Source organism: Plectropomus leopardus, chromosome 5, assembly GCF_026936395.1.
Source record: "Plectropomus leopardus strain MGB_pleo_1.0 chromosome 5, ASM2693639v1, whole genome shotgun sequence".
Taxonomy (NCBI): Eukaryota; Metazoa; Chordata; class Actinopteri; order Perciformes; family Serranidae; genus Plectropomus; species Plectropomus leopardus.
Genome location: NC_142180.1, coordinates 32,888,910 through 32,911,006, shown reverse-complemented (window position 1 = coordinate 32,911,006; position 22,097 = coordinate 32,888,910). Strand labels below are relative to the sequence as shown.

The window sequence follows — 22,097 nt, the reverse complement described above, 5'->3', positions numbered from 1 at the left end:
AACTAAATAAAATGGCCTTCCAAAATGCGCCATAGCATAGAAAGTTGCAAAAAGGCACAAAAACAGCATAATTTGGCATGTCGAAAATTTGACAGAAAAAGCAAGGCTATAGTATGGCAAAATTGGCAAAAAATGACATGTCCCAAAAACAACTGGAAACCACATTAAACTACATGAAATAGCCTTCCAAGACGTGGCATAGCATAGAAAGTTGCAAAAAGGCACAAAAACAGCATAATTTGGCATGTCGAAATTTTGACAAAAAAAGCAAGGCTATAGTATGGCAAAATTGTCAAAAAATGACATGTCTTAAAAACAGCTGAAAACCACATTAAACTAAATAAAATGGCCTTCCAAAATGCGCCATAGCATAGAAAGTTGCAAAAAGGCACAAAAACAGCATAATTTCGGATGTCGAAATTTTGACAAAAAAAGCAAGGCTATAGTATGGCAAAATTGTCAAAAAATGACATGTCTTAAAAACAGCTGGAAACCGCATTAAACTAAATAAAATGGCCTTCCAAAATGCGCCATAGCATAGAAAGTTTCAAAAAGGCACAAAAACAGCATAATTTGGGATGCTGAAAATTTGACAAAAAAAGCAAGGCTATAGTATGGCAAAATTGTCAAAAAATGACATGTCTCAAAAACAGCTGGAAACCGCATTAAACTAAATAAAATGGCCTTCCAAAATGCGCCATAGCATAGAAAGTTGCAAAAAGGCACAAAAACAGCATAATTTGGCATGTCGAAAATTTGACAGAAAAAGCAAGGCTATAGTATGGCAAAATTGGCAAAAAATGACATGTCCCAAAAACAACTGGAAACCACATTAAACTACATGAAATAGCCTTCCAAGACGTGGCATAGCATAGAAAGTTGCAAAAAGGCACAAAAACAGCATAATTTGGCATGTCGAAATTTTGACAAAAAAAGCAAGGCTATAGTATGGCAAAATTGTCAAAAAATGACATGTCTTAAAAACAGCTGGAAACCGCATTAAACTAAATAAAATGGCCTTCCAAAATGCGCCATAGCATAGAAAGTTTCAAAAAGGCACAAAAACAGCAAATTTGGCATGTCGAAAATTTGACAAAAAAAGCAAGGCTATAGTATGGCAAAACTGGCAAAAAATGACATGTCCCAAAAACAGCTGGAAACCGCATTAAGCCACATAAAATAGCCTTCCAAGACGCGCCATAGCATAGAAAATTGCAAAAAGGCACAAAAACAGCATAATTTGACATGTCGAAAATTTGACAGAAAAAGCAAGGCTATAGTATGGCAAAATTGGCAAAAAATGACATGTCTCAAAGACAGCTGGAAACCACATTAAACTGCATGAAATAGCCTTCCAAGACGTGGCATAGCATAGAAAGTTGCAAAAAGGCAAAAAAACAGCATAATTTGGCATGTCGAAATTTTGACAAAAAAAGCAAGGCTATAGTATGGCAAAATTGTCAAAAAATGACATGTCTTAAAAACAGCTGAAAACCACATTAAAACACATAAAATACCCTTCCAAGACGCGCCATAGCATAGAAAATTGCAAAAAGGCAAAAAAACAACATATTTTGGGATGTCGAAAATTTGACAAAAAAAGCAAGGCTATAGTATGGCAAAATTTTCAAAAAATGACATGTCCCAAAAACAGCTGGAAACCGCATTAAACTAAATAAAATGGCCTTCCAAAATGCGCCATAGCATAGAAAGTTGCAAAAAGGCACAAAAACAGCATAATTTGGGATGTTGAAAATTTGACAAAAAAAGCAAGGCTATAGTATGGCAAAATTGGCAAAAAATGACATGTCTCAAAGACAGCTGGAAACCACATTAAACTGCATGAAATAGCCTTCCAAGACGTGGCATAGCATAGAAAGTTGCAAAAAGGCACAAAAAAAGCATGATTTCGGATGCTGAAAATTTGACAAAAAAAGCAAGGCTATAGTATGGCAAAAATGTCAAAAAATGCCATGTCCCAAAAACACCTGGAAACCACATTAAACCACAAAAAATAGCCTTCCAAGTGACGCCATGGCATAGAAAGTTGTAAAAAGGCAGAAAAACACCAGAATTTGGCATGTGGAAAAAATGACCAAAAAGGCAAGGCTATAGTATGGCAAAATTTTCAAAAAATGACATGTCCCAAAAACAGCTGGAAACCTCATTTAACTACATAAAATAGCCTACCAAGACGCGCCATAGCATAGAAAATTGCAAAAAGGCACAAAAACAGCATAATTTGGGTTGTCGAAAATTTGACAAAAAAAGCAAGGCTATAGTATGGCAAAACTGTCAAAAAATGACATGTCCCAAAAACAGCTGGAAAACGCATTAAACCACATAAAATAGCCTTCCAAGACGCATGATACCATAGAAAGTTGCAAAAAGGCACAAAAACAGCATAATTTGGCATGTCGAAAATTTGACAAAAAAAAGCAAGGCAAAAATGTCAAAAAATGACATGTCCCAAAAACAGCTGGAAACCACATTAAACTACATGAAATAGCCTTCCAAGAGCCGCCATAGCATAGAAACTTGCAAAAAGTTCTTGAAACACCAGAATTCGGGATGTCGAAAATTTGACCTAAAAAGCAAGGCTATAGTATGGAAAAATTTTCAAAAAATGACATGTCTCAAAAACAGCTGAAAACCACATTATAACACATAAAATAGCCTTCCAAGACACGCCATAGTATAGAAAATTGCAAAAAGGCAAAAAAAACAACATAATTTGGGATGTCGAAAATTTGACCAAAAAAGCAAGGCTATAGTATGGCAAAATTGTCAAAAAATGATGTGTCCCAAAAACAGCTGGAAACCACATTAAACTACATAAAATAGCCTTCCAAGAGACGCCATAGCATAGAAAGTTGATAAAAGGTCCTGAAACACCAGAATTTGGGATGTCGAAAATTTGACCAAAAAAGCAAGGCTATAGTATGGCAAAAATGTCAAAAAATGACATGTCCCAAAAACAACTGGAAACCACATTAAACCACATGAAATAGCCTTCCAAGACGTGGCATAGCATAGAAAATTGCAAAAAGGCAAAAAAACAGCATATTTTGGGATGTCGAAATTTTGACCAAAAAAGCAAGGCTATAATATGGCAAAATTGGCAAAAAATGACATGTCTCAAAAAAAGCTGAACACCACATTAAACCACATAAAATAGCCTTCCAAGCTGTGCCATAGCATAGAAAGTTGCAAAAAGGCACAAAAACAGCATAATTTGGGATGTCGAAAATTTGACCAAAAAAGCAAGGCTATAGTATGGCAAAAAACTTCAAAAAATGCCATGTCCCAAAAACAGCTGGAAACCACATTAAACTACATGAAATAGCCTTCCAAGAGACGCCATAGCATTGAAACTTGCAAAAAGTTCTTGAAACACCAGAATTTGGGATGTCGAATAAATGACCGAAAAAGCAAGGCTATAGTATGGCAAAAATGTCAAAAAATGACATGTCCCAAAAACAGCTGGAAACTGCATTAAACCACATAAAATAGCCTTCCAAGACGTGCCATAGCATAGAAAATTGCAAAAAGGCACAAAAACAGCATAATTTGGGATGTCGAAAATTTGACAAAAAAAGCAAGGCTATAGTATGGCAAAATTGTCAAAAAATGACATGTCCCAATAACGGCTGAAAACCACATTAAACCCCATAAAATACTCGTCCAAGACTCACCATAGCATAGCAACTTGCAAAAAGTTCTTAAAACACCAGAATTTGGCATGTTGAAAAATGACCAAAAAGCAAGGCTATAGTATGGCAAAAATGTCAAAAAATGCCATGTCCGAAAAACAGCTGGAAACCACATTAAAACACATAAAATATCCTTCCAAGATAAGCCATGGCATAGAAAGTTGCAAAAAGGCAGAAAAACTGCATAATTTGGGATGTTGAAAATTTGACCAAAACGTCAAGGCTATAGTATGGCAAAAACTTCAAAAAATGCCATGTCCGAAAAACAGCTGAAAACCACAATAAACCACATAAAATAGCCTTCCAAGACGCGCCATAGCAAAAAATACTATGATATCTTTGGGTCATTTTGGAAGACATACTATACTTTGACATTTTGAGGAAATTTTGAAGATATGTTTGGATTAAATTTTGAACGGTATCCTACACCATGGTGTTTTGATTTTATTCTGGGTGACAAAATATACAATGACATTTGGGAACATTTTTGATGAAATACTATAGTATGACGTTTCGATTATATTTTGATCTATATGATATACTCTGATGTTTTTGAGATGATTTTAGATGAAATAGTTTATTATGATGTTTTGGTGACATTTTGGACGACATATAGTATGAAGTTTAGGTGAAATTTTGGATGACTTACCATACAATAACGTTTTAAAGAAATTTTGGACGACATACTTTACAATGCCTTTTGGATTACATTTCTGACGACATATGCTATGAGTTTTTCATTATATTTTTAATTGCATACTTGTATTTTGACTTTTTTGGTTATATTTTTCTTGACATACCTTATTTTGGGTTTTTGATGACATTGTTAAATTCTAAATAAAAAAATCTACGTGCGGTTCCCAACTGGTGCTTGACGGTTCAAAAATGGGTCACAGAAATGCAAAGATTGTAAAAAACACATTGTATTTTGAAATACAAGCACAGAGCTTTCATTCTCATGTGGCATCTCTGTTTATTCTTGCAATATGTTTTTTTTTTCTTTTTGCCAACATGTTGTTTCCAGTTTGTGAAATAAAATTGGACCTTGAACTAACGACTAAGGAGAAATCAGGACCCCGTGAATGGACCAGCTGGGGACCACTGTACTGTATTGTGATTTTTTTGATGATAATTTAGTTGACATCCTTTGCTGACATTGGTGACGTTCTGTTCTTTGCCCATTTTGTTAATATTTTTGATGGCATTTGGCTTTTTTTGACATACCATACTATAACTTTTTGATGCTATTTTTGATTACATACAACTCTATGACTTTTTTTGATATTTTTGATGACAAACTCTATGGCTTTTTTGATGATATTTTTGATGTCATACTATACTATGAATTTTGACAATTTTCATGACATGCTATATTATGTATTTATGATATTTTTGATGACTTACTATACTTTTGCTGCTGATGCTTTTTTTTATATCATTATGAATTAAACTTTTAATGACATGTTATACTATGACTTTTTATAATTTTTTTGGGACATCCTATGTTGTGACTTTTTCATGACACTGCATTTTTACATTTTTAATTTCTTTTTCATACTATCCTTTATTGTGACCTTTTGTCTTTAGAATTCATGACAACCCATACTGTGAGTTTTTATTGCCATGCTATGGTGTGACCCAAATGTTAAATCGGTTATTAGTGCCCTGCCAAAAGGACACTCCCAAATCTGTTGGGGTCAGTTATTGGCAAATTAAAAATTTTATGTGCAAAAAATACTAAAAATGGTTCATCTCTCCCTATGTCTGCTCTAAAATTCACTGTAAGATTGATATCTGCCAAGAACTGCTTTGCGCTCAATCCGTAATTTTTGTTTTAATGGACTTATAAATCAGGCTCATTGACAGATTAGATTGCTACCAATTATATGAGTCTCGACGTCTTGTCTGCCTATCTTGCAGCATTACCCGAAAAGTGTCTGTACACTTTATATATTGAATTAAAAAGGACAAAGCGTGTTAAAAGTGACGTCTTGTCAGTAATGATATATGGTCTGTATATTGTCTACTTTATGCTCTATTACACCTCTGAGTGTCATACGTTGTGCAGCTTTTAGGAAGGTGGGACATTATGTATTCTGTGCACGGTGTTGTTGGATTATGTACCTGGAGTCACCCATCGGTTAATGGGAGACACAGTGTGTCTCCAGGAAGGGGAGGAGACAGATAAAAGCCTGAGTCACTGATGGGTGCTGTCCCGTCCCTCTCCAGCTTCAGTGCCCTGAAGACATGACGTTGGTGCATTTATTTTCTCTGGACCCTCTTCCTCTGTGTGTGGCACCCTCGGCTTGATGAGTTTCACTCAGAGGATCATATTCTGTGGGCTGCAGACAGATAAGATATGTCAGTCAAACCTGAAACCGCCAGGTTCTTCATGGCAGCAGACCACAATATGATACAAATACTGCTCATCATTAGAATCATTATAGTACTGATATTGTTGCTTTAAACCACTAAAAACTCACTTATGTTCCAAAAACAATATTGTCATTGTGGAGTTGTACTTTAAATACACCTTTAAATCATGAGCAAAATATATTTTTTAAATTAGGATACTTAGGTTACAAACTTACTTTTTTCCCCTCTCCATTCCAATGAATGAGAAATCTCAATGCAATTATAGAAAAATGACAATATGTGGTTGTTACAGGCTATTTCCAATAAAAAAAATGAAATTATTTATTTGTTATGAATGGTTAACTCATAAATGACTAAAGTGATGCTTTAAAACACATTGCATATATATTTTTGCACTGTATTTATCATCATGACTCAAAAAATCCTCAGTTTCTAATTAAGTATTTTTCAGAGAGCATGATGTTTAAAGTTTCCTGAGATTAATATTCTGTAAACGAAATCAATGAAATGCTTTTGTAAGACAACTGTGTCATTACAAAATCAAATTAGAACAGTTTTTTGCTACACTCACATCCACTGTTCATATTTCTGGAAAAATAAAATGCTATGTAAAAGCTAAATCTTTCATTAAACTTAACATGTATAAGATAAAATATAATTTTTACTTTAAAAACTTTTTAAACACAAATTATGTACCTTAACAATATGATAACTAGACTCAAACATGCCCTGGGCTTCCTCGATTTTTCAAAGTTGGCCTTGCTGGTTAAGAAAAAGGGGGCTGTGGTTCAACTGCAGTCTATTTTAAATGATGTGAAACAGAAATGTGTTTGTGAATTTTGGGGGTCAGGTGACAGCAATCATAGCTCTACATCTTAGAAAAGTATGTTAAAAGGAATGAAAAGCGGATCTTAACAGGTTTAAAAAAACAAAAAACAAAAAGAGGCTGTGAAGTCTATCGATCAATTCTGCATGCAAGGGTTAACTGCAGCAGTGTGATATAACCAAACACTATTTACTTTATGTACAAGTTCTAAGACACTGACTTGAGTTGTATTTCTACATGGTGAGGCTTGATTTATTTCCTCTAAACGATTTTAAAGGGAAATATTGTACTTCTTGTCTTATCAGCTGCAATTACTTTGCGGATTTTATTTTAAACTCATAAAATATTACAATGACTCAAACGACCCAACAATTAATATAGTGGTCAGACTCAACTTTAGCAACAATACAAGAGAATGGCGTGTTGTGAGGCCGTTAAACTACATTAATTCAAAGTAATAACTATTTACTGAACCAAACATGAGACCTGCGCACCGTGAAGTTTGAGATGAGGAGCGTGCGTAACGCGCGCACCGTGAAAGAAACACAGCAGCGCCAACAAAAGAAACAGGCGGGCAGATGTTCACAGTTTGCTGCACTTATATAAAGATCAGCACACTTTTCATTCATGTAGGCTGTGCTTACTCAACCTCGACAAAGAGCTGTCTGCACTACATTTCCCGTGTACCTAAATGACTGCCTTTATATTTCTACGCTGCCTTTGATATTTCTACAGGAAATATCAAAGGCAGCGAAGCCTGCCTGTGTCATTTCCCAAATGGAAAACTGTAAATGAGCGCCGTATAAAAAGGGCAGCCCGGGCGTTATCGATTGGCCCACCCACTCTCTGAGAGTCTTAAGACCGTATGCAGACTCCCCTCCAGCTATGTGCGTCTATCAGGGAGCCAATCCGTGGCACCAGTCTGACTCAGTGAGTCGCTTTAAGACTATCAGTGCCATGGCACCATCACATCCTCCGACCACTGGATCCTCCGCTGTTTCTTGTTAGTGACAGTGCGCCACTAGGGGAATCATTTTACGCACGAGCACCTACAGGCACAACCCGACTGTGGCGAGCATCTGTCCTCCTGTTGCGCCATGGAGAACTCCAGCCTGATGGGAGGCGACGGACAAAACGCCGGCTTGATGGACTTTCTTATATCGGACACTTTGAAGCAAGTTGTGGATTTTCCAGAGGACGCGGACATGGCTGCGATAGTGGCCAGAAGTGCCATCCTCGTCGAAGGCAGCACGTTCAGGACTGCCGAGTTTATGGCCGCTCCGCCGACGGAATCCCCGCACTTGATGCCTGCCTTTTGGGATTCCCCGCTCAGTCACGGAATCAATGTATTTGTGGGACTTGTTCTTTGCTTCACCATGCTGGGGCTGGGCTGCACGGTGGAGGTTAACCAGCTTGGTGAGCACATCCGCAGACCCATCGGGGTGCTGCTGGCACTGGTGTGTCAGTTTGTTATCATGCCCTTGGTGGCCTTTCTGTTGGCTTTAGCTTTCTCTCTGAATGATGTGGCAGCGATGGCCGTCCTCCTCTGTGGCTGCTGCCCGGGAGGAAACCTGTCAAATATCATGTCACTGCTGGTGCACGGGGAGATGAATCTAAGGTAGATATACAGCACTCGGCATGTAATGAGTGTCAAGTCAACTTGTAAAAAAAATCACAAGGTTGATCGATGTTTTGCACGTATTGTTAACAAAATTACGCACTGAAATAACGGCAAACTTTACGCACGGTTCTGAAGTCTGAGGCATTTTTGTAAAACTTAATCACAACGATCAAACACTGTGACTAAATTCGTGTTTATAAGGTGCGTCTCTGCTCTCCTCTCCCTCCAGCATCATCATGACCATATCGTCCACTCTGCTGGCGCTCGTGCTGATGCCGCTGTGTCTGTGGATCTACAGCCGGGCCTGGATCAACACACCTGTGGTGAACCTCATGCCCTTCGGGGCCATAATCCTGACCCTGTGCAGCACTCTCATCCCCATTGGATTAGGAGTTATGCTGAGATACCGCAACACGCGTGTGGCCGACATTGTTCTAAAGGTAATTTAAGAGAAATTTCTCATAGTTACTTTTGCATTTAATCGATAAGCTGATGAAGTTGAGTAATTCAATGTTGTGTCATTTAGACACTGAGAACTTTTGGTTAAGGAGCATATTTGCGCAAAGGCGCACTGCGTAATTTTCCTAGTCTGTCATAAATAGAGGGGGATGCTGAGCGCAGAAACAGTGACATCAGAGACACTGTGTCCGGAAGAGCTCCTCCCTCCCATTTCTGATAAAAGCCATATATGAGGGAGGGCCACATCAGTTACAACAGACAGTAACATAAAGCAGCAGAGATGCACTGATGCAGATTAAAGCCCTGTGTTTGAGAAGTCTATTTTAATATAACTCAAAATCACTATTGTCCTCAGAAGTTGCAATCTTAAAAACATATCACACACTTTATCCTCAAAGACCCTTAATTCAGAAATGGGAAAACTCAAAGCACAAAAAACGCTTTGTTTAGGTCTACATAACAGAAATGTTGACCCCATGGGAGCCAGCTCGCAGCCTTCTGGTCCTTCCAAAGTTGAGGCTTAAATCCAGAGGTGACCATGCCTTTGCCATTAGGGCCCCTCAGGTTTGTAACGACCTGCCTGAGGAAATAAGGCTATGAGTGGCTTCTTTTAAATTTCTCTAAAAATATATTTTATGTTTGATTTTATTATTATTCCTATTATTTCCAGGTTTATTTCCAAATTATTTTAACTGTATTTACTCTTTTTGGTATGGGTTTTTATTGGTATTTTTAATTCTTGCTTTCTCTATTTGTCTTTGTTACCTCAGATCTCAGATCTCTTGTTTAATTATACTTTATTTTTTTCTGACCTCAATATGGTATTATTGTTTGGCTCTTGTATTGCCCCTGCAAAACCCTTCTTACCTCTGCTTTGCTTTTTTTCTTTTTTAAACTATTTTTAAAGATACTATATAAATAAAGTTGTTATTATTCTCAGAGAAAAGTAACAGCACTGCATAAGAGCTAGAGAGAAGGACTTCCTCCTCTAGGATGGCAGACATGCAAATTTGTAGAAAATAACCAGCATACATACAGAAAATCTCTGTTATTTTAAAATGTGTCTTACCAGGCATCCCTGTGGTCTCTGCTGGTCACGCTTGTGATGCTCTTCATCCTGACTGGAGCGATGTTGGGTCCAGAGCTCCTGTCCACCATCCCTCCCTCTGTCTACGTGGTGGCCGTCTTGATGCCTCTGTGTGGCTACGCTGCGGGTTACGGCCTGGCCGTGCTCTTTGACCTACCGCCCAACAGCCGCAGGTCAGTCTCTCTGGAGACCGGGTGCCAGAACGTGCAGCTGTGCACCGCCATCCTGAAGCTGGCCTTCCCCCCTCAGCTGATGGGAGGCATGTACATGTTCCCTCTGCTGTACGCTCTGTTCCAAGCAGCTGAGGCGGGCATTTTCATCCTGGCCTACAGGATGTACAGGAAGAAGGTCCTGCACAAACCAGACCCAATGAAGGACAGCGAGGACACGGATATAACATACCAAAGGTTTGAGGATGATGAGGACATTGACTCTTCTTATGGTGCCGTGACAGTGAGTGACCCAAACACCATCATGCTGGATCCCTGTCCTCCTGATCCAACTCCGGTTTAATGTGTCGAAAATCACCTTCCTGCTGCAGATGTAGAGGAGCAGAATGAGACCTGCAGGAGGATTCTTCATTTCAGTCGCCGTCATTCATAACCTGAGAGACAATACAGAGAAATGTTTATCTGACATGACTGCTGAAAAACCGGTGCTTTGTCATTAGCTTCATTCATTCAATGTGCAAAGTCATGTCTAATATTGGATTTAAAAAAAGCATATGGGACTGTACTTTGTTTATCAGAGTCAGGGGGGTGGCTGGGGTGTGATTTTTGTATATTATGACCCACTTCAGAGCTACACATTTTTCTTCTTGAGTGACAGGGAAAATGCATGACCTTCTCTTCACCATTAAGACCCACTGAGCAACAGACATAATTTAGACATAGTCTTTAAGCTTTAGCCGAGTTACAGACCAATATTTATCGGCTACATGTAGCCTGATTTTAGAGCATATTTTAAAATAATCATTATATATATAAAGAAACATAAAACTATAAATGATTAACAAAAGTAATGCAAATCGCTCTTTTATGTTGGTCATATACACAGATACAGTTTACTCTGTCATCTATGCTAGATGTCTGTTTCACTCTTTAACCTTGAATAAACGAAATCTAAACATATAATAGACATTATTAAGCATCTTTTCAATGTAGAATTGCTCAGTGGGCAACCATATTTCCCAGTTTCTGGCTATAAAAATGGTGTAATTTGTGAGATTTCTAAAGAAAAACTGCCTTTAAACCCCACTTGCAGGCTTTGGGTTTCTAATAAAATGCAAATATTTAAAGTTCAATATCCGTGAATTAAGCAAAATGAAAAACTTAACTCCCTCATCAGTGCTTAAAAAAATGTCTGAACCGCCTCCCCTGTTTTGCTCCACCCCCTCCTTTCTCATAAATAACAAACAGTCCCTAATAATGTTTTTAAAACATTGGTAACTTCAATCTGTGAAAAATGACATCATTCAGCAAATCACACCATCAAAGCAAAGCAGCATTTAGTTTCTCAAATGGACTTTCAAACTGTGTGTGTGTGTGTGTGTGTGCGTGTGTGCGCGCGCGTGTAAGAGAGAGAGAGACAAACATATCAAGTTATTCATTGCAGTGCCAATCCAGTATCTTTGCTCCATAAACAGAGCTAAAATGTATAATATGTGTATATTATAAACAACTGCATCAAGAAAATAAAATGTGTATAGAAACAAAAGTAAAACTTGTACTCTGCGTCACGTGTCTGCTATTTTTTTGGGGAGGAAATGAAGCCAGTGCCGCACCTGACTATAATCAGGTCTAATGGAGAACTCATTTTGCTACTTAATCAGCTACACCTACCAAGCTTAGTCGGTTGAACAAAATGGCAACGTATGGTGATGAGCCAGTTGACAGCTATTACTATTCATCTTGCAACCCTTACACGGGCAGATACCCCCGGCCCAAAAACGCCGGGTGGAAATATAAAAGTTACCTCTCCCATTACGGGGACACTTCGGATGCCTTCAACAACCACCAGCGCGCGCAGCTCAAATCCATCTTATCCCAAATCAACCCAAAACTCACCCCGAGGCTTATGAAGGCAAACACTAAAGATGTGGCCGTGCAGGTGAACCCGAAGAAAGACGTCTCGGTGCAGTGCTCCATCGGCCCGCGCACCCTGCTTTCCATGAAGCTGGACTCGTGGCGCAGAAGACGGCAGCAGGATCCCGCTGCGCCCGGGAGTCCCAAGACTGCGGGCGGTGTGCGCTACCCTCGCACCCTCGCTGTGTATTCACCCATCGCCTTCAGAAGCGTCACCTCCTTCCTGGCAGAAGACAACAACAACAACAACAACAACAACAACAACAACAAGGAAGCTTCCTGTGATGAGGCGCAGACCAGAGAGCCGCCCGGAGACTCGCCCGAGTCCCCGGTGAAAAGCGACTTGAAGAAAAGCAAAGAAAAGCAGGCTGATACGGCTGGAAAGACCGCAAAGCTCCCAGACAAAGTGCCCAAGACAAAACAACAGGTAAAGAGTTCAGAGGAGCAGCCAACCATAGAGGGGTCAAAGGGCAAGGCGCGCGTGCGGTTCCAGGTGAGTTGGATTATGTGCATGTGTAAAACTCCAAACTTATTGACAGAAAGATTTAAATTTTTGTTGTCAATGCACATTGGTTCCAAATATTGGTTATTGGTCTCATTAACTGCTAATACTACTGTATCGGTATCCGCCTTGAAAAACGTAGAAGATGTAGTTTTAAAGGTCCAGTGTGTAGGATTTAGTGGCCTCTAGTGGTGAGGATGCAGAACTGAAACTTGTACCGTAACCCAAACAAATATTGACCGCTCTATCTAGAGCCAGCGTTTGGTTTGTTCTGGACTACTGAAGAACTGCAACTCCTGGAGCATGCCCACTATACACCACCAGATATCCGTTCCCATTCATTTTGTATTGGAAGCAACTGATTCCTTTACAAAGCATTCTGGGATACATGCAATGTGGACCAAACTGGTGGTGCGACGTAGCAAGTCACAATGTCAAAAATTCAAACAATGCATAGATCAACACAGTCACTCAAGCTGCAGCTCTGAATAAATACAGGAAATAAAGTCAAACCTTCTCTGGTCAGGGGAGAAGGGGGCGGGGGATTGGGAATGGATACAAGTGACCAGTCGGGCAGGGCGGAAAAGCAAACTGAGGCGAATTGGTCGCGTGTCGTGGGCATGCACCGTCACTGGGTAAAATAGTAAAATATTATATACGGTTTCTGCCAAAAGATGCCACTAAATTAAACACACTGGACGTTTAATCAGTGATAATCTTATCTCTGCTTCATTTTATCAGGATCATGTTATCAGCTTAAGTCAACATCTGGCATTTGGATGTGAGAGCCATAATAAAACTAGTTTAGTTATTACTTAATAGAAGACTGTAAAGGAATAAACTGTTAACAGATTGATACTCCTGAACAGATTTTCCTTTTTGTCCCTCAGTTTCTGGAACAGAAGTACGGATATTATCACTGCAGAGAGTGCAATCTGCGATGGGAGAGCGCCTATGTTTGGTGCGTTCAGGGCACAAACAAGGTGAGAACTTTATTTTTCTATGTAAGGAAGCCCAAATTCTGTTGAGTAATTTGCCAGCAACTGTCTAGTTTTCATCTGTAAGAACACATAAGGGAGGCATGAATTAAATGAGTCATAGCAAAACATTTCATAGTGACACACCTGTCCCTAATGTCAAGTTTGGTGTTTTCCAGGTTTACTTCAAACAGTACTGTCGGAAATGCCAAAAAGAATTCAACCCATACCGTGTTGAGGACATCACGTGTCACGTAAGCTCTTTTCTAACTCGCTGTGAATTAATAACAGCCTGTGTGCCACATCTGAACCAAAGCTACTCTTCCTTTCCAGGCTTGCAAAAAAGCACGCTGTTCGTGTGCAATAACGCAACGTCACGTCGACCCCAAGCGCCCCCACAGACAGGACCTTTGCGGCAGATGCAAGGGCAAGCGGCTCTCCTGCGAAAGCACTTTCAGCTTCAAATACATCATCTAGGAAGCATCTCGACTGAACTCTGCTCTGAAAACACATCAGTACAGTTAACGTCCTGTGAGGGTGCACCTTAACCCAGTGCCACTGTATTTGCAGATGCAATAATGGCATTTTGGATGCAAAACATATATTTGATGTTTCAAAACTTAATTTTGTGCCTGTTTTGTGTTGATTAAATTAATGGTAAGCACCACACAATTTACAGAGTAATAAATGGCAATCTTGCATTCAGTGCCGAAGCGTTCTTTTCACTCAAACCACAGTCAACTGACGTCTCGCAAGTAGCGGAAAGTGAGGAAGGGAAACCAAAATATAATGATTTAAGGTAACATTCAAGGCAACAGTCTCCTGTTGTTAACCGTTTGGCTTGATGAGGAAAAAGGCAATGAGCAACTTAAGAGGAAATTACTGCAAATCAGTAAAAAAACATGGAAACGATCTGAATAAAGTTCTTTAAAAAGTATACATTTGCAACATTAAGATATGTAGTTATAACTTTAGTTTTTCTATAGCTTTTATTTTTTCCATAGCTATTTTTCTCATTTTTAAAGTTTTCTAAACTTACAAATTTTTCAACAATTTCTTTACATGTTGCAGTTACATTTAACAAGCTGCTGATTGCCCTTTTCCCAATGTTTTTATTTACATAGCACCTTTTTAAAAACGTGTTTAAAAAGTGCAACAGACAAAGCAAAGATAAGAACTCGGGGAATGATAAAATAAACATCAACAAGCATGCCGAACAGAGAAAGGAGTAGGAAAGACAAAAAGGCCAGGACAAAATGCAAACACAAAAGGTCAACGAAATTTAAGCAAATAAATAAAAGTGATGAAACAGGCAGATCTCGGAAGGCAGTTAAAGTGCTGAATGAATAAATCTTTAGAAAATACAAGAATAAAAGACAATAAACATAAAATAAATGAACGTATGGAGTATCACCCTCATTTTTAGCTTTTTTAAGTAATTTCCTTGTTTTACAATTCTTTGCTAATTTTGGGTAATGTCTTAAGATTTAAGATGAATTCAATGCCTTTAAGACTTTAATGATCTGCAGGAACCCTGCTTTTCTGATCGTCTAAATACTAAATACTACTCTCATTCATCTATACTTTGAATCTTTTTGGTTCTATTTATTGGTTTTCCATCGCAGTGCTACACTCCGTTTTTTTTTTGGTTTTTTTTTGCACATTCGAAGTCTTACAATGCTCTAGTTTTACTCCAAATACTCCCAAACCTACTTAAGAAAGCACTTAAATAGTCACATTTTAATCATCCATAATATTGTCTTTGTTGGGCGCAAACCTTGGATCTCCACATTTCACTATTTTATTTTATTTTTCAGAAATTAATTCTATAATTCCTGAAAAATAGCTATTTTGGAGATAGGAGGTTTGCGCCTGACAGCAATATGTAACCGTTTATCCTATTCAGGATCACAGTTTGCCCAATGGCAGGACTTACACCGAGACTGACAACCATTCACGCTCCACCTAACCTGCAAGTCTTTGGACTGCAGAAAGAAGCCGGAGAAAAGCCGCATTAACGGTGTGGCGACAGTGCTAACCACTGCACAACCCCAATTTCAATCATGTTTCCATGATAATAACTTCAACCCAAGCTCAGACAGTATGATTAGGTTTTTATTATCCAGAGAGAAGGCTGGTATGTGAGTGAACAAGAAAAAAAAAGTATAATGCACCTCTACATTAAAACATCTTCCAGGTAAATAATATATTCATTAAATAATTAAGAACAGCATTCAAATGTACCAGACAAGCAGGGAAAAAAAGCTCTCTGAGGAATGAGTACAGTGACTGTTACAATGTGCCATGACAAGATTTCCAAGAAAGCAATCAGATAATGGTTAAAGTCCTGCAGTCACAGCAGCAAGTAGGGCCATTCTGAAAGCATAGCGCAGCTTCGATGACGGCCATTTCCCCCCTCGCAAAAACAGGATCAAGATGTGGCGGAGGATGAGCGCTGCTTTGCAACGTGATCAACCTACATGGACAAAAAAAAAAAAAAAAAGAAAAAGTCTCCCCTTCATGAGGCGTTAATCAGAGCCTGTGCCAGGGTGCCGTGCCAACAAAAAAAAAAAGATCACAGTGGAGAGAAGGAATGCATATGACTCGGCTGGACTGGCGCGATCCAACAGGAGGTGGAGGCTACATTAGATCTCCCATGCCACCGCCATCACTAAGGCAGGCGGGTGGCTTGTCCCAAATGAGCCCTGACCTCCTTTTGCAAGACCAAGACCAACAACCGAGGCAGCCTTTGGGAAATTTCGTGTGATTGGATGAAGAAGGCGGAGCGGATCATTAATGACTCAAACCTGGTCTTGGCTTTCTCTCATCACATTAGCTTTATACAGACATCCTTTTCGGATGAACAGTGCATTACACAAAAGTACAAGGGAAAAATACTGGTTTTACACTATACATTTCTAAAATATATACAGAGTAAAATAAGTTATGTTTCCATAATGAGTTGTAGCCAGTCTGCACCTGTGTGCAATTATATGCATTGGTGTGTGAGTGTATACCAGAATATCCAATATATATCACACAGTCGAGAGTCTCTAAAGGCAGCTACTTATTTGGTTAAAGAGCGAGTTTTGCGTGAAGACCTGTTGAAGGGGACTCTCCTCTCAAAGCAGATCAATAAACAGATATATTTCTCTTTTTACACTCCCTGAAGGCAAATGTCTCCCACAGGGTTACAATTACATGTTAAATATCCTAACATTTACAACCTAGGATGTTAGCTCTAATAAAAAATACATTTCTCAAAAAAATATTCTTGCAGTGCTCTTTCTCTTTCAAGCATGCTTTTGAAAACTTTTTTTTTTTAAACAAGATTTTTTGTTTTTCTGTGTTTGCTTATGAATCTTGACGGTGTCTGGACCGTCTTACATGCTTCAATGCCGTCTACCCGGCTCAGACCACCACCCGCCCGCCCGAGGAGGCCGCCGGTCGGCACGATCGGCCCATCAGGTCAGATCCAGCAAAAACGAAAAACGAAAAAAAAAAAAAAAAACGGAAAAAAAGAGAAAAAAGTTATTTCCAACTGCGTCATCTCTGATTCTCTCCCAGGTGCACCACCACACGACTTATTGCAACCGAATTTTGCAAGTTGGCTTAGTCTGGGAAAAGATGTTAGCTTTAAGCATTCATACATGTAATAATATATATTAAGAGTCACAGTTATTCCCACACATCCTTTAGCCCTTTATAGGTGGAGTCTCTCGTCCTCCTCTGAAACCCCTCACTGTCTACCCTCTCTCTACAGCTGAGCTGAGGTCTGTGCAGAGCAGGGGGGGATTTATTTGTCCTGTCTAGTCCAGGCTCGCAGCCTGCGGTACCTCAGGTTCACAGTCCGGTGCTGACCATGGTGGTGAGGGGTGTGCATGCCTGCGCCTGACTCAGAGCCTCACGAATCTGCAGGTTGAGCTCCATGAGGCGGGTGCTCGCCTGAGACAGGTCTCTGCTGGGGCCGACCACCGCCAAGCAGCCCGTCTGGCCCAGCGTCTGGTGACGGAAGTAGATGTGCAGAAGAGTCTGGACTGCATTGTCGGTCTCGTTGCCAAAGATGTCATTTGGCCACAAAGACCTGCAGATAAACGAGGCTGTGGGTGAGTAAAGAGCTGCAAACTAACGATTCATTTCACCAACAATCTGCCTGATGTTTTGTTAATTGATTGTTTTGTCAATAAAATGTCAGAAAATAGTGAAACGTGCCCTGTGTACTTTTCAAGAGCCCAAGTTGACGTCTTCAAATATTACTGAATAGGTCCAAAAATCCCGGCTGTTATACCATCTGATGAATGAGGCATTTCTAGCAGTGGAAGGACCAATTCTTTTCATTGTGTTTGTGTTTGATTTTTGTTGTTTTTGTGCCTTTTTTAATCTGTCTGGCGTGCATTGATGTTGTGTTGAAACACAGAGTTCCTTGTTTTAAACATGTTCAGGTCTGAGCAGAAATACACCTACTTCATTGCAGCTTTCAGATCTCAGAAATAAAGAGGTAAATTAGGAGGTGGTTGTACCTTTGAAGTGAATTTGATCAACAATAGATTAATAAACTGCATCCGACTTTCAAGCATTTTAACTGAAATGGATAGTAGGTCTTGATATGAGTTAGTCAGTGGTATTAGTCACACTAGCAACAGTTGGTGATTGACAGCAGCTGATGATGGAGTCGGCATGCTGCCAGCACTTTTTGTTTCGGAAGACTTCACTAACAGCAGCGCGTGCATGAAAGAAACCATCAGAAAGCAATGCATTTTATTTTTACAGTTAATTATTTTCACAATCAATCAGTGCAATATTTAATTATGAAAGCTATTGAAACTCAAATGGGGATGAGCGATATGATGGTATGTACCATGTGATGGTAGAAATGTGTCCACTGGTAGACATTTGGCAAAAAGTTTGGGTCAGTTTTTGTAGAAAATCAGAGTTGGATTCTCTCTTGATCTTGTGATTCTCGTCTGATCTTGATCATCTAAAGCTGCCTCGCAAGTTAATGTGTTTTTGCCAAACGAGGAGACGGAGAATCTCTAAGTGCAGAAACCTTTAACACTTATTATTATTGTTGTAAGGAGCTTTAAAGCTTCCATTTTTAAAGAATTTTTGTAGAGGCACTAGTTTTATTTGTTTGAATAAAAGCTCCAAATAAAAGATGAAAATAATCAATGTTATGAAGTACAGGTCAGTTATTTTAAGACTTTTCTTACTTGAATTTGCGAAGCAATTACTGCATGGTGCTATATTACTGTTACGGGATACAAAGTACGTACTTAGAAGAAGATTTTGGCCACACTAACTAAGATGCACTCAGTTTGCATGAGAGTAAGCACAATGAGAAGTATTAAAATCAATGGCACCATCACTTGATCACTTAACATGATTATTTCTAACTAATTAAATTGTCTTAATCAGATTTTTCTGGTCAGTTCATTTCATCAATTTATCAACATGTTTTCGCTCAGAAAGTCTCTGTTTTGTGCCTTTACTTTGATGTTATAATATTCCTCTTACCTGAAGATTTTGACCTGCGTGAGGGCAGAGCTGAAGTCTCTGGCTCTCAGAGTTTCAATCAGTGATTGGATGGCCGTCTCGGTGTTGGTCTGCGCAGTGTCTGACATACACACATCTTCCTGACCATCATTTCCTGTTTCTGCCTCCTTCAGACAGCTCTCGAGGATAGTGAGTTCTTCAGACATATTGGTCACCTTGGAAACAGAGACATAAAAATATGAATGTGATAACACAGCATATTACAGCACACGTGCAAAACCTACCCCGGAGGACGGTGCAATAAACCTCTTGACTCAATATCAGCTGGAATAGCTGACCCCATCACTCTATTTTAGAAATTATTTAATTTCATTAAGTGCTAATACAATTAAAGCTCCGGCAAGATGCAGCTCAAACACAGATCGGCTGCAGGAAACATCCAGCAAGGACTGATTTAACTGTCCTGCCTTTATAGAGCAATTTAACTTCCTGCTAATTTATGTACAGTATCATTAAATTAAAATATGAAACTACTTTAAGATTTTTATGACAAACAAATATAGAAAAAGAGACGACGAGTCCTCTTCCAGCATGATGTAACATAATGCAATTTGCCTGTTCTTGATTCTTGGAGATGGGGAAGATTTCAGCTGCCACAGCGTCACAGTGACTCTTTAAGGCAAACATGAACCGAAATTTTAATGTTAAGTGTATTTCAGATATTTACAGTAGCAGCAAAGAAAGCAATAACTTGTAAATGGCTACAAACCGACACGCCTGCAGTACATAACTGACCTGAAATTATCAAAGAGATTCATGAGATGGAAAGTCTGACTTTTCCACTAAGACTGAGAAAGGATGTAAACATTGCAAGACAGACAAAACATTGTTATTGGGCTTTGTTTGCCGGTTCGCCCCACCCAACCCCAGGACTTGAAATGCAGTTTTTCACCTTTTTTATTTTCTGTTTTATTAATTCAGGTTATTGATATGTAATTTATTAAGTGCTGTAATAAGCCTCATGCTTATGACCTCATGGTCTGATGATTGTCATAATGCCTGGGAATGTTCATGTTTTCTTGAAAAAAAGGACGAATGAAGCCTAGGTGTCGAAAAAAAAGTGCATTTCAGACATATTTTATAATTTCATTGTATGTCATAAATCTAAATAACGAATGGATTCAGGCACATCCAGTTTATTTTGCAGCAGTAAACAATGAATCCAGCATGGTTTCAGTCTCACCTCTGCCTCTCTCTTGATGGTGTCCACCCTGCTGATGAGCTTACAGTACGCCTGGAAGAGCAGCAGCAGCTGAAAGTGCAACTTATAGAGCCTGCGACATAACTCCAGCTCCTACAGAGACAGAAACATACGCACAGTCATGTACCGGCATGACGGTCGAGCTTGCACTTAAATTACTCTGATGATCGTATGATTAGACGGATGGGTATCCTGGGTTAGAGACGTGGGAGTAGATGAAAAGGGTTAACAAGGTCTGCAGCAAAGTGCCATCCGGTTTGGGTCATGGAGCAAGAGGTGAGTCTACCACTAGTAGAATTAGTCATGTGATCTCAATTAGGAAACTATCCATCACCACCTCGTGCGACGCTCCCTACGAGCCACTGGGATCAGTGTGGCTGACTGCGTGACCCAAAGAAGTGGGTAATTACTACGAGTGGGGAGAAAAAAAAAGATGAATCGCTATTCTCTCTTAAAAACATTATGTCTCAGTGCAGACAAGTCAACAATCAGGAATTCAAAACACAATTCTTTACATTACAATCACCTTTAATAGTAATGTAAGACTGGGCTTTACATTTCTTAGCTACATCTCGAGTTTGGGTGAGAATGGCTGAGTAAGCGCGACTGCGGATGTATATAATCTGACCCGCATCCCCTGGCTTATAATGAAGGGTGGACCGATTCTGTTCACAGTATCGGTAACTTCGGGTTGGTACATGCAGAGAGTCAATCTCTCGAGTTTAGATATATTTAGCAAAATATGGTCCCAGTTTCATCGTGACAAATATGGTCCCAGTTTTACAATAATGGACCATTACAAATATGCTATTTTTTAAAAGTAGTAAGTAGTCAAGCAGTGAGAAAAAAATTGTGTTTATAAAAATCATAACCTAATTGCAATGTGCCAAAGATTCCCACCCCTAGTAATTACTGAGAGTTCAGACCTTAATCCAGGAAAACATGAAGGGAGAAAAAAATGGTAATTTGAACAGATATGGGAACGGAACAACACACATGCAAAATGAAAGTAATCTAATCCTGACAACAACATGATCTCTCCACCTATCCTCTACCGCTGATAACACAGACAGCCCCTCTGAAATCATCAGCATCTCTACGCTGAATATAAGTTGAGACGTCTCCATCTATCTGCAGACAGAATCAGTGTGCGGCACAAAGCGGTCTGATTATTGATTATCCAGGCTGGATGTAGCAACAGAAAAAAAGCACACGCTGCCATACAGGGTAACGTAACTCATGATTGGGTGGATGGGAGAGTTGAGCTGGGTTACATGACCGATCAAGGCAGAGACAGAGATACAGAGGAGGGTGGGGATGGAGGCAGAGCACAGTCTGTGGTTGCCGACAGCGCAGGTATGTACAGAGAGAGATGAGATGGTCAGTGGTTTTGTCCGGATGTCATGATTATTAAGAGTCTGTAATATGAGAACCACTTACTGCTAGATTTTCCATTTGCTAAGCAAGAAGCAGGTCACACAAAAACAACAACAAACAAAACAGAAGGAGAGAAAGATCAAGAATTAGTGAGCTTTAACATGGCAGCTGAGACACGGTGACCTGACGGGCAAAGAGCGGTGGTTTATCATCCTTCCCCTCACACAGGTCGGTGAGGGCTCAGTGCCGAAACACACGTGAGCTCACATCATAACAGCATGTACGATGAGGGAGAGAAAAAGATATGGTAGAGGCTACAGG

The 22,097-nt window shown here is 39.5% G+C and overlaps 3 protein-coding genes across 6 annotated transcripts in view; 2 read left to right on the top strand and 1 right to left on the bottom strand.

Moving 5' to 3' along the window:
• The first annotated feature begins 7,738 nt into the window (after positions 1-7,738).
• slc10a4 (solute carrier family 10 member 4) lies at positions 7,739-11,619 on the top strand. The gene is made up of 3 exons (XM_042512455.2): positions 7,739-8,533; positions 8,766-8,976; positions 10,068-11,619. The coding sequence occupies exons 1-3, from the start codon at positions 8,013-8,015 to the stop codon at positions 10,593-10,595; spliced, it is 1,260 nt and encodes a 419-aa protein (XP_042368389.1). The 5' UTR covers positions 7,739-8,012; the 3' UTR covers positions 10,596-11,619.
• Positions 11,620-11,882: 263 nt separating this feature from the next.
• On the top strand, positions 11,883-14,352 carry zar1 (zygote arrest 1). The gene is made up of 4 exons (XM_042483684.2): positions 11,883-12,659; positions 13,559-13,651; positions 13,825-13,899; positions 13,979-14,352. Exons 1-4 carry the CDS (start codon positions 11,946-11,948, stop codon positions 14,120-14,122), a joined length of 1,026 nt encoding a protein of 341 aa, XP_042339618.2. The 5' UTR covers positions 11,883-11,945; the 3' UTR covers positions 14,123-14,352.
• Positions 14,353-15,744: 1,392 nt separating this feature from the next.
• Positions 15,745-22,097, bottom strand: part of fryl (furry homolog, like) — a 77,530-nt gene continuing 71,177 nt past the window's right edge. For 3 of the 4 annotated variants that reach the window (XM_088077985.1, XM_088077986.1, XM_088077987.1), the window contains 4 exons: positions 21,840-21,857; positions 20,382-20,492; positions 19,160-19,353; positions 15,745-17,729 (listed from right to left, as the gene is read on the bottom strand). In XM_088077985.1, coding sequence (XP_087934111.1) covers positions 17,489-17,729; positions 19,160-19,353; positions 20,382-20,492; positions 21,840-21,857 — 564 coding nt within the window. In that variant the 3' untranslated portion in view covers positions 15,745-17,488. The remainder of the gene's footprint in view (positions 17,730-19,159; positions 19,354-20,381; positions 20,493-21,839; positions 21,858-22,097) is intronic. The other variant, XM_088077988.1, reaches the window with a different exon arrangement.